The sequence below is a fragment of the Rhinoderma darwinii genome, chromosome 5, assembly GCF_050947455.1.
Source record: "Rhinoderma darwinii isolate aRhiDar2 chromosome 5, aRhiDar2.hap1, whole genome shotgun sequence".
NCBI lineage: Eukaryota > Metazoa > Chordata > Amphibia > Anura > Rhinodermatidae > Rhinoderma > Rhinoderma darwinii.
Window position 1 is genome coordinate 263,900,835 of NC_134691.1, and position 12,778 is coordinate 263,913,612.

Below are 12,778 nucleotides of genomic sequence, written 5' to 3' on the forward strand. Positions count from 1 at the left end.
CTGAACGGTCGGCTCTGCTTAGAGCAGGTCCTGTGTGTTTCTGACACACAGAAATCCACCTAACATCGATCACATCTAAGTTGACCTAGGTCTCGCTTTCCTCCGAGTTGTCAGTACAGCTGACCTGATGGGATCGGCTGAGAGAGAACGATACAGCTTCTATGTATACAGGTTTCATAGAAGTTGTATCGTAAAAGTGAAAAAAAAATAATTGATTCAATGAAAACAAAAATTCATTCAAAAGTGTACGTAGCTTTTAAGGTACATTTAAAGGTAGGTTGTAAAATATTTAACTTTTTTAAGCTAAAAAATAAAAATGATCTGTGCACTGTAAACTAGTGGCTAACAAAACACTGTTAAGGCCATTTTACACGGGCCAATGATCAGGCAAACGAGCCTTTCATATGAACACTCAATCTTGATCGTTCCCCTGTGTAAACTGGGCTACGATCAAGTTATGAACGAGAAAACGCTCGTTCATCGGCTAATCAACTCGTTTATGCGGCCCCAATAAAATGGTCGCTAGTCGGCAGCACCTCTCCATGTGTAAACTGCGAGAAGTGCTGCCAACATGATGGAAATGTATGGGGGCGAATGATCGTAGTAACAATTGCTCCTCCCCATACATTTCTGATCATTGCGTCTTGTGAAAGGAGCAACTGAGTGCCGATCAACAAGCTGTCTCGTCGATCGGCGCTCGTTTTCACAGCCGTGTAAAAGGACCATTACATTTGGGGAAAATAGATAATCAGATCCTATGTTGCATCCCAATAATGTTCATGTATAGTTCTTTTTACTCCAAAATACAAAAGAACTGATTTTCTCATTGTTTTTCATCTTCAGGTTTCACAGCTGCGCCATGACTTATCTATGAAAGATGAGTTACTTCAGTTTTACACCAACGCAGCTGAAGAGAGCGAGCCTGAGTCGATCTGTTCCACGCCGTAAGTCCCTGACTTCCCCAGAATCATTGTTATGACTTGATCTGGACAAAGAGCATGTCGCCTGCCTGGAGTTCCACCTTTCTCTAAAACACATTCCTCTGTGATAGATGTTTATTTGTGTAGGGTGGGAGGGCACTGGTATACAAGGAAATATAATAAGGGTAGGACCTGGTAAATTGGGCTAGGCAATACTTACACGCACTCATCTGCTTCCTTCACTGTAGCTTGTTGTGTTGTATATGCTTGTTCTTGATCTCAGTATGGACAGCTAAAATGAATATCGCCTATTATCTGCGTGACCATCGCTCCATTCAAATTCCTCCGTTTCTGCAGTCGTGCAGTGAGGAGATGGGGCTTGGTGTCCCCTTTCTAGCGATCAGTGGAAAGGTGATAAATGTTCTCCGTCGGACAAACCTCCTTAAGCAATTACAAGTGCAAACAGCCTCTTCTGATGCTTAAAATGACGTGTCAGTTTTCCCCTAACAGAAGTCTGAGTAGTTCCAAAAGGGTTGAGTCCCCTGTAGAGCCCTTTCCTTCCAGAAATCCGCAATGGTCTGAGCTCACAGACTTCACCGAGGTGATCTTTTCACATGTGCCTATGGCACATCAGAAGATTGTTATTGATGGATTTCCCCTTTATTACCCCTTCCTTGAACAAAGCGTGTGACTTTTTTTGTTGCATTACTGCAATTGTCAGCAATGTAGACGAGCAAATAAAATTTGAATTCAAGTTCCCTACTATATTTGTAAGCATGTGTTTGCACTAGGAATGCACGATGCATCGAAACTTTGATACGGTTTCGATACCGTGCACCCTGAAACGGTTCGATACCGTTCTTTCATGTATTTCTATACTAAGCTGTGCGGCCACACAGCTTAGCATTGTTACACATGAATGTAGTTCGAGCGGGGCTGCAGTTGTGTGATACATGTGTAATGCAGCCATTGCCCCGCTCCTTAGTCCTGACAAGTGCACGTGCGGTCAGCATGATGTGATGCGGCCAGCGCTGCACTAATCAGCACTGAAGACAGAACATGGCGAGCACACTGCAAAACACCCCCATGTTCTGTCTTCAGTGCCTGCGCAGCTGCTGATTAGTGCAGCGCCGGCCATATCAACTTATGCTGACCGCACCCGCGCACTTCTTGTCAGGTACGGGGCAATGACTGTATTACACAGCCGCAGCCCCGCTCTAATGGAGGAGATCAGAGAAATCTCTCATCTCCGCGCCACTCAAAGGGGTAAATGAGAATGGGGATGCCCTTTGACTCTCGTCACGGGGAATCCCTGTGAAGCAATCAAGGGACATACCATATATGGGCAGGCAGCCTAGGGTCCATTGACTGACCCCAGGGCTGTCTGACCATATTTCCTGCAGGTGAAGCTTCCAGCGGCCCAACACATTTGCTATGATTTGAATTATATTATAGCTCCAATCTGGCGTAGATGTCACTCTGCCACACGGACAGTCAGTGATACGCCAAATTGAATAAATTAGGCACGTTTCACTATTAATATTAAGACTGGCATGTGAATTGCCATGCCTAATAAATTCCTGGCAGATTTAGAAGAAAAGATGCTTCAGAATTGTTGTTTTCTAGTTGTTATTTTCTGGGGAATACAAGTATTCACTAAAACTCTCTGTCTCTCCCTCTCTCTCCTTCTTCTCTTCCTGAAGCCTAAAGAGGAACGAATCTTCATCATCCGTCCAAAAAATTTTTCACTTTGACTCGCTACACAAGAAACTGAAAGACCTTGAAGATGAGAACATTGTTCTGCGGTCTGAGGTGAGTTGTCACGGTGTTTCTTTCCGCTGTTATTCTTGGGTACAAGTAAAATGCCCCAAATATATTATCTGGTGTTCAACCTACAGTATACAGTGTGTATCTGTGCTGGCGGTTGTAGAGGTGATTACCGAAGTTGTAAATTCTCAGTGCAAAGTTTAGTTATGTTACTGACACCTAGTGACTGATCTGATGTCTTACACCTTTTTTGTCCTTTTGCATTTTAGATAGAAGATCCAGTGAACACTGTAGTTTCCACTTTCAATATTCATCCTCCGACTCCATATAGAAACTTTTTTCATCCCCTCCATTTGCTTAGGAGAGGTCCAAATATTATTAAACTATTGTAAAGATTTAAATGTTAATCGCAGTACATAGTGATACATGCCATTAGCCCTTATATGTCCTATCCTAAATAGAGCTGCTGCCACTACCTAAACTTGTGGCCATATGTAAATAATATAGCTGCGATGGTGTCATTCATAATGGTATATATAGTTTACATACAACCACAGGTTTTGGGGGAATGACACTCTTCAGTAGCCCCTTTAAACGTGCTCAATTGTAGGTGGCAGTGGCTTTCCTGCTGGGGGTTTGTTTTTTTTCTCTGCCGGAATTCGATTATCTATTGAGTTTATTGTATTACTTTTATTTATTTTTTTAATTATCCTTGAACAGCTGGATTATTTATTTTCGTGCTAGTATGCGTTCACAGAGTGAGTGTGTGTGTGTGTGTGTGTGTATATGTATATATATGTGTGTATGTGTGCGTGTTTGTGTGTGTGTGTGTATATATATATATATATATGTATATGTATGTGTGTGTATAATATATAAACTAGTCCTCCATGAATAGGAATATCATTAAAAAGTCAATTAATTTCAGTAGTTCAATTTAAAAAGTGAAACTCAAATATTCAATAGATTCATTACACAGAGTGATCTATTTCCAGCACTTGATGATTATTGTAACAGTTAATGAAAACCCCAAATTTAGTGTCTCAGAAAATTAGAATATTAAATAAGCCCAATATCAAAAATGATTTTTACTACCGAAATGCATGTACAGTATATGCCCTCAATACTTGGTCGGGGCTCCTTTTGCATGAATTACTGCATCAATGCGGCGTGGCATGGAGGCGATCAGCCTGTGGCACTGCTGAGGGGTTATGGAAGCCCGGGTTGCTTTGATAGCGGCCTTCAGCTCGTCTGCATTGTTCGGTCTGGTGTCTCTCATTTTCCTCTTGACAATACCCCATATATTCTCTATGGGGTTTAGGTCAGGCGAGTTTGCTGGCCAATCAAGCGCAGTGATACTGTGGTTATTACACCAGGTATTGGTACTTTCGGCAGTGTGGGCAGGTGCCAAGTCCTGCTGGGAAATGAAATCAGCATCTCCATAAAGCTTGTCAGCAGAGGAAAGCATAAAGTGCTCTAAAATTTCCTGGTAGACGGCTGCGATGACTCTGGACTTGATATAACACAGTGGACCAACATCAGCAGATGACATGGCTCCACAAACCATCACTGACTGTGGAAACTTCACACTGGACCGCAAGCAACTCCGATTGATGCCTCTCCACTCTTCCTCCAGACTCTGGGACCTTGATTTCCAAATGAAATGCAAAATTTACTTTCATCTGAAAACAGGACTTTGCACCACTGAGCAACAAAGCTATCAAAGCAACCTGGGCTTCCATAACACCTCAGCAGTGCCACAGGCTGATCGCCTCCATGCCACGCCACATTGATGCAGTAATTCATGCAAAAGGAGCCCCCACCAAGTATTGAGGGCATATACTGTACATACTTTTCAGTAGTCCAACATTTCGGTATTAAAAATAATTTTTGAATTTGGCTTATTTAATATTTTCATTTTCTGAGATACTAAATTTTGGGTTTTCATTAACTGTTATCATCAACATTAACAGAAAAAAATGCTGGAAATAGATCACTCTGTGTGTAATGAATCCTCAACCGTGAACACTTGAGCACTCAAACACTTTTACTGAAAACTGTGAAACTTCAGCCCTGGGTTTTTGGGGTACCCCACCTATTACTTTTATACACGGGTAAGCATGGGGTCCCGGAGTTCAGCTATTCGCAAGTGACTTCTAGTGACTGGTAAATTACCAATTTCCTTCAATAACCTCTAAGAGAGAGCTCAGTTTTAGTTAGGGTCACCTCTATGTCTTGCAAGTTGTCAAGTTCACCCAGTGGGATAGGGTCAATGACTGACACATTTTCTTTAGGTAAACACTTTTCAAACCTTTCTCTAGTGTTATCAAATACCTGCTGTATATCATTTGTATCCGGTACAGTTCCATGCAACACATTTTTACCAGACAGTTACTACAGGTTCATGTCCTTTTTTGATTAAATGAATACCATTTTCTGGTGAAGTGGTCTCTTGGGAGTAAATAGTATGGCTAGAAGAGACGTTCTTTTGCCCCAATTTCCCAAATATTCTAAAATTTCAGCCTAGCACGACCTCTTCACCAAGATCATTTGATTTAATAAGTTCATCTTTCACTGTTCCAAACTCATTCTCAAAATGTATAGTCCCAATCTCTTCACTTTCAGAACCCTTCTTTAGGAACAGACTTCCTGGACAGGATCCAGACTGACAAGTAGTGGGATTAACCCCCAAGTCTTTCATTGCAGGTCCACCTGCCTCCTGATTACATTAGGGAAGGACTTTTCTGTAACTACACCTACTATATCCTGGTCAAATGGTTTAGGGCTAATCGCCGAGCAAACATAATCAACCTTAATAACTTTTGTAATAAAGCTTTGCTGTTCAGTTTCTGAAACAGTAAAGACTCAGCAGAACAGACAGGACCAGCAAACAAGGACAGTCATCTGGCTGTATCACACTCCATTGGCTCAGTAGTCAGGGGACAATTTGCAGCAACATGCTTGGGTGCAATACACCGCCAACACTCTATGCGGGCCAGATCCACAACTTGAGACCCTGGTTCTGGTCTTCAGTGTCCCTTTGGAACTTATTTCCCTACTGAGCCTTCTCCCTTTAAGACATTTTCCCCCAAACTACTAAACGGAACAGTCTTACCAGGCTATCTAGATGATTGGCTGTTTTTGGGGTTAAAGTCGAGCAGGCACTTCTTGGAGTAAATTAGCACAGTACCTTTAAACCAGGTTGACCAGTTGTTGTGTTTGGTTGCTCCTAGCAACTGCATCTCTCCACCTACTTGGCACATCCACAAAGTCAGGTTTGTAGTCCTCCTTGCTTGCACATTTTTTTATAGTTCTGCCCATACTATGGCTGTGCAATTATGACCTAAATCAAAATCATGATTAAATAAAGGTGTAACCTCGATTTAAAATGAATAAACAATTGTTAGGCCACTCCCCTTTTTGCATGCCATGCCCCCTATTTGCATGCCGCACAATTTAATTAATATAGATCCCCTGAGCCTGCTGTATATAAAATACCCCTGACACTGCACCTCACACAGTATAATGTCCCTATAGCTGCCCCCACGCGGTATAATGCCCCAATAGTGCCTAATAAAATACAAACACGACTAGTGGAGGAGATCCCTCTGCTCCTCCGGTCTGTGTTGCTCGGCGCATATTTTCATAATTTCCATCATCCCTGTACAGTGCTTTCAGAAAGTCTTCAGACCCTTTAACTTTTTTTTATTTATTTTTTTTTACATTTTTTTTGTTATGTTGTTATGATGTTTTTTGTTTTTTTTAAATTTAAGATTCATTTTGATTGGGCATCATTTGGAAAGACATACCCCTGACTATATAAGGTCTCACATCTGACAAGGCATATCAGAGCAAAAACCAACCCATGAGGAGGAAAGAAATGACTGTAGAGCTCAGAGCAGGATTGTGTGGATGTACAGATCTGGAGAAGGGTAAAAAAAAAAATTATGCTGTACTGAAACTTCCCAAGAGCACAGCGGCCTCCATAATTCTTAAATTGAAGAATTTTAGAACAACCAGGGCTGGCCGCCCCACCAAACTAAGTAATCGGGGAAAAGGGCCTTGGTAAGAGAGGTGACCAAGAACCCAATGGTCACTCTGGGTGAGCGCCAAAGAACCTGCGTGCAGCTAGGGGAAATTTCCAGAAGGTCAACTATCCATGTAGCACTCCACCAATCTGGGCTTTATAGCAGAGTGGCCAGAAAGAAGCCTCTCCTCAGTAAAAGACACATGAAAGTCTGCCTGGAATTTGCAAAAAAGCACATAAAGGACTCTGACTGTGAGAAACAAGATTCTGTGGTGTGATGAAACCAAGATTTAACTTTTTGGCCTCATTTCTTAACGTCATGTCTGGAGGAAACCAGGCGCTGCTGATCATCTGCCCAATACCATCCTACAGTGATGCGAGGTGGTGGCAGCATCATGCTGTGAGGGTGTTTTTCAGCAGCTGGGATATGGAGACTGGTCAGGGTTGAGGGAAAGATGAATGAAGCAAAGTATAGATATTCTTAATGAAAACCTGATCCGGGGTGCTCTGGGCCGAAGGTTCAGCTTCCAACAAGACAATGACCCTAAGCCCACAGTCAAGATAACACAGGGACAACTCTGTGAATGTTCTTAAGTGGCCCAGGCAGAGCCCTGACTTGAACCCAATAGAACATCTCTGGAGAGTTTTTAAAATGGCTGTCCACATTCAACCTGACAGAGCTTGAGAGGATCTACAGAGAACAATGACAGAAAATCCCCAAGTCCAGGTGTGCAAACCTTGTGGCATCATACCCAAGAAAACTGGAGGCTGTTAGTGATGCCAAATATCTTAACTAAGTATTGTGTAAAGGGTCTGAATACTTATGTCAATACAATATTTAAGTTTTTCCTTTTTACTAAATTCGCAAAAATGACTAACTTTCTGTCTTCACTTGGGTATTGAGTGCAGAATGATGGGGAAAAACTTGAATTTTTATAATTTTTATTTTGGCACCAGGCCTCAACAAAACAAAAGGTGAAAAAATGTAGAGAGTCTGAAGACTTTCTGAATGCATTGTATATTGCCTTCATCGTTCCTATATATTACCCCCATCATCTGTGTCTATACCATTGGGACAAGCAAATGGGATGGGTATTGTGGACACTGAAAACTAATAAGCTGCCTTCAACGCCAGTACATGACAGAAGTGCAGCGGACTCTGAATACATTCATTCTGAACCGCTCACAGCTCTGCCCAGGCAGTGACGTCATCGCGCTTGTCAGCGCTGAGCCGTGAACGGCCAGCGTTATACAGTGAATACTAGAGCATGGAATGGACGTTCCCCTTCTCTGCTATAGGATTTAACTGTATCTGCGTCCTGATGACGCAGATACAGTTGAAACCGGAGAAAAAACGAAATGCGCAAGATTACATCTGTGATCTGCTCTGAATTTCGGTCTTTTTCTGATTAATAGCTCAGCCCTAGCCCATACATTTTCTATGGGATTGAGGTCAGGGCTCTGTGATGGCGACTTCATTACCTTCACTTTGTTGTCCTTGACCCATTTTGCCACAACTTTGGAAGTATGCTTGAGGTCATTATCCATTTGGAAGACTCATTCGCGCCCAAACATTACCTTCTTGGCTGATGTCTTGAGATGTTGCTTCAATATCTCCACATAATTCTCCTACCTTATAATGCCATCTATTTTGTGATGTGCACCAGTCTCTACTTAAGCAAAGCACCACCACAACATGATGCTGACACCCACGTCCTTCACTGTTGAGATTAGCTTCTAAGCCTCCCCCTTTTTTATCCATTAACAACGGTCATTATGGCTAAACTGTTCCTTTTTTTTGTTTCATCAGACGATATTTCCCCAAAAAGTAAGATCTTTGTCCCCATTTGTAGTTGCGAACTGTAACCTGACTTCTTTATGGTGGTTTTGGAAACGGAAATCTGCCGGAATGGTGACAAACGGAAACCATTAGCGATGTTTCCGTCACCATTGATATCAATGGTGACTGAAACTGAAGTGGTGGTTTCAGTTTCACTTTCCGTTGCGGGGTTCACCCGACGGAAACCTCAGACGGAACCCTGGAACGGAAAGCGAACGCTGATGTGAATAGGCCCTAAGAGAGGGAATATGTAATAGGGTGTGGGTAGTGAAATTGAACCCAATTGTCAATTAAATTTGGTCAACAGTTTGATTTAGAATCTCAGTGGGGCAATTACTTTTTCACATAGAGCCAGGTAGGGCTGAACAGCATTTTTCCTTCGATTAAATGAAATAATCATTTAAAAACTGCATTTTGTGTTTACTTTAGTTATCTTGGTCTAAAAGTAGTTTGATGGTCTAAAGACATTCAAGCATGACAAACATGCAAAAATAGAAGAAATTTGGATGGGGCGGTTTTTCAAAGAACCGTGCTTGTGTGTGTGTGTGTATATATATATATGTATGTATGTATGTATGTATGTATGTGTGTGTGTGTGTGTGTGTGTGTGTGTATATATATATATAAAGAAAATTTGCAGCACTCCAGTGTGAAGAAAATGGTGGTTTATTCAGTCAAACACAAAGCGACGTTTCAATCCTACAATAGGATCTTTATCATGCTTGATAAAGATCCTATTGTAGGATTGAAACGTCGATTTGTGTTTGACTGAATAAACCACCATTTTCTTCACACTGGAGTGCTGCAAATTTTTCTTTTTCTATATATGATATTCCGTCCGAGGATCAGGACGACATGCTGGGCACCCGTGCAACAGTTTCTTGTGAGTGCTGCTGCTTTCGGTATATATATATATATATATATATATATATATATATATATATATATATATATATATATATATATACAGTTTGTTTGAATTTTTTTAACACTATTTAGTTGAAGCAGAATATCTTGCAGGTAGCTACCCTGTGTTTTGTTAGTTTGGTTGTAGGTCTGTCAGTGTAGATGTTATTAAATTGACTCCTGTTATTGAAGGGGTGCCTTATCGGTATGTTTATTGTCACAGGCGTGCCACTTGCAAACAGAGACCATCACGTATGAGGAGAAGGAACAGCAACTTGTCAATGATTGTGTGAAAGAACTAAGTAGGTCATTTATAAAAATTGCAAATACTGTGCATTAATTATAATCTATAATGTCCATGGAGACTAATATGTCCTTCTCTAGCAGTACAGAGAAATTAAAAGCTGTATAGTATACCCAAAACAAAGTCTCTTCTTAACTCTACCTTTCTATGGTATTTAATGCGACTTCTGATTTGTTGATGTCCTGTTTGTTCTCTTTTCTAGGGGATGCCAGCATTCAGATTGCCAGTATATCAGACGAATTGGCAAAGAAAACCGAAGATGCAGCTCGGCAACAAGAAGAGATTACTCACCTGCTTTCTCAAATTGTTGATATTCAGAAAAAGTCTAAAGCAGTAAGTATTGTGCAACAAAAGCTGAATAGTTTTGCCAGTTTAGGCATAAAATAGTGTGATCTGTCCAAATGTGACAACATGTGACTGAGATTTTTCGCATTCCGTTAAAAATGAGAAAAGACATTAGATCTCCTTAATTCTTACAGTATTTTAGTCCACAATTCCCTGTTATTGCCTTTTCAACAACTATAGCTTAAAGGGAATGTGTTGCCAGAAAAACATGTTTTGTTTTTTTTAATTAAACATTTAGTGTGTAGGTGATTAAACATTGTTCAAATTTTTTTTATTTTTTTCACGAGCCAGGAAATATTATAAATTAATTCTAATTTATAATATTTCCCATTGCTGGTCACTAGATGGAGCTATTCCCAAAATTGCAGCATTGCATGTGGTAAAGCAACCACATTGCTTTATGCTTCAAAATTGGGTAAAAAGCCCTCGCTCTAGTGAGCTCTCAGCATCCCCCCCCCTCCTTTATCCTGGCTAGTGCCGGGATAAACGAGGGGTTTGAACGGTCTAACCTCCTACACTGTGTGTCGCCATTTTTTGAGCTAACACACAGTGTAGTAGGTTTTACATACAGTAGTAAACGTACACAAACACGAACATACATAGAAATCTCTTACCTGCTCCTGCCGCCGCGGCTCCCTCCGGCCCGTCCGCTCCGTCTGCTGCCGCTGGTCCAAGTGCACAAGTCCGGAAGCCGCGACCGGAAGTAGTAATCTTACTGTCCAGCCGCGACTTCCGGTCCACAGGAAAATGGCGCCGGACGGCGCGCATTTCAAATTGGACTGTGTGGGAGCGGCGCATGCGCAGTTCCCACACAGACGGCGTACATGTTAGTAGATGGAACGGGCCCCGTTCGCAGTCCCTATGGGACTGTGGCTGCCGTATTCCATGTCTGTATGTGTCGTTAATCGACACATACAGAAATGGAAAAAAAAATGCCAGCCCCCATAGGGAAGAAAAAGTGTAAAAATAAGAAAAAGTAAAACACAAACACACAAATAAATATAAACGTTTTTAATAAAGCACTAACATCTTTAACATATTAAAAAAAAAATTGTGATGACACTGTTCCTTTAAAGAGGCTCTTTCACCAGATTCTTAAATCCCTATCTCCTATTGCATGTGATCGGCGCTGCAATTTAGAGAACAGTAACGTTGTTTTTTTAAAAAAAACTTTCATTTTTGGCCAAGTTATGAGCTATTTTATATATATATATGCAAATGAACTTTGAAATGGACAACTGGGCGTGTTTTTTTTCGTATGTCCAACTGGGCGTGTATTGTGTTTTTAACTGGGCGTGTTTACTGTGAGATTCCAGCAAGCCACGCGTAATCTCGCGAGATTACGAGGTAAACGAGATTTCGTTTCCTTTGCTGGAAATCTCACTGAAAAGATTCAGAAGTGTCAGGATTCTGAATACACATGACGTCCAGGCTGGAGGTCATGTGTATTCATTATCAGGACACTTGTGTATGTGGCTGCACATCGTTATAGTAAGAACACTATGTGCTGTGTAAATGAATGGAGAGGAGTGCATCATGCTGATTGGTCACTGATTCGTCAGCATCACACACTTCTCTCCAGAACGCCCAGTTAGTAAAACAAGTAAACACGCCCAGTTACAAACACAATACACGCCCAGTTGGACATACGAAAAAAAAAAAAACGCCCAGTTGTCCATTAGAAAGGCTCATTTGCATATATATATATATATATATATATATATATATATATATATATATATATATATATATATATATAAAATAGCTCATAACTTGGCCAAAAATGAACGTTTTTCAAAAAGAAAAAACTTTACTGTTATCTACATTGCAGCGCCGATCACATGCAATAGGAGATAGGGATTTGAGAATCTGGTGACAGAGCCTCTTTAAGCATTTCTCCTTTTTTTTTCCCCCTTGCTTTAATTCTAAAATAAATGTTTATTGTTGAGTTTTCACTTTTGTTTGGTGCATTCATTTGGAGCTTTTTAAAACAAAGGTCATTCAGCACTGGAGGCTACACCCTAGTCTAATCTGTGATCTCTTCGGGGTGTAGTTTGAGGTAATCGGCGCATACGCAACACAGCCGTTTAGACCGGTGACACTTCCGGGATTTACTGCACATGCACCGATTCAAAAGCAGAGGCAGAAACGCGTTCAGGAGAATACGGGGTCAGGCGTGAACTCTGCTTTTACACTGCCTGGCCCCTGTCAATCAAAGAAAGAAGGGCGGGACGGACGGAAAGACTGGGGATAGAAGCCGGAGCAGTTTGGTGGAACGGTGATGCCATCATTGCTCCGAAAAGCTCATTTGCATATATTGAATATAGTGATTTTTGCTGCGGAGGAGGCGTTCAGCTAAAAAATTTAAAAAGCGCTAGATTCAGATTAGGCTACACTATATTACTCTGTTGCTAGTTTCATTGATTCCCTTTGAGGAGCACCCCACTTTTGAACAAGAACGTACACAACATTTGACTGTTAAAACCCCCCCCCCCCTTTGTTTTTTTAAATACCTATTTTTTTACTATAACCGATGTCATTTATAGTCAAACCCTGTCTATATGTCCTGTTAGTGCATCTATCTGTAATAGATGGTGGCGTGTTCCACTCTTCAGTTGCTTTCGCTATAAAGTTTGGTGTGTCTTCTAAGCCGTAGAAGTGTCTTATTG

At 41.2% G+C, this 12,778-nt stretch overlaps 1 protein-coding gene across 12 annotated transcripts in view; it reads left to right on the forward strand.

The window, feature by feature from the left end:
- The window catches only part of TRAK1 (trafficking kinesin protein 1), a 118,416-nt gene that overhangs the window by 74,286 nt on the left and 31,352 nt on the right, over nt 1–12,778 (forward strand). For all 12 annotated transcript variants that reach the window (XM_075827093.1, XM_075827094.1, XM_075827098.1 and 9 more), the window contains 4 exons: nt 844–944; nt 2,624–2,732; nt 9,684–9,762; nt 9,967–10,097. In XM_075827093.1, coding sequence (XP_075683208.1) covers nt 844–944; nt 2,624–2,732; nt 9,684–9,762; nt 9,967–10,097 — 420 coding nt within the window. The remainder of the gene's footprint in view (nt 1–843; nt 945–2,623; nt 2,733–9,683; nt 9,763–9,966; nt 10,098–12,778) is intronic.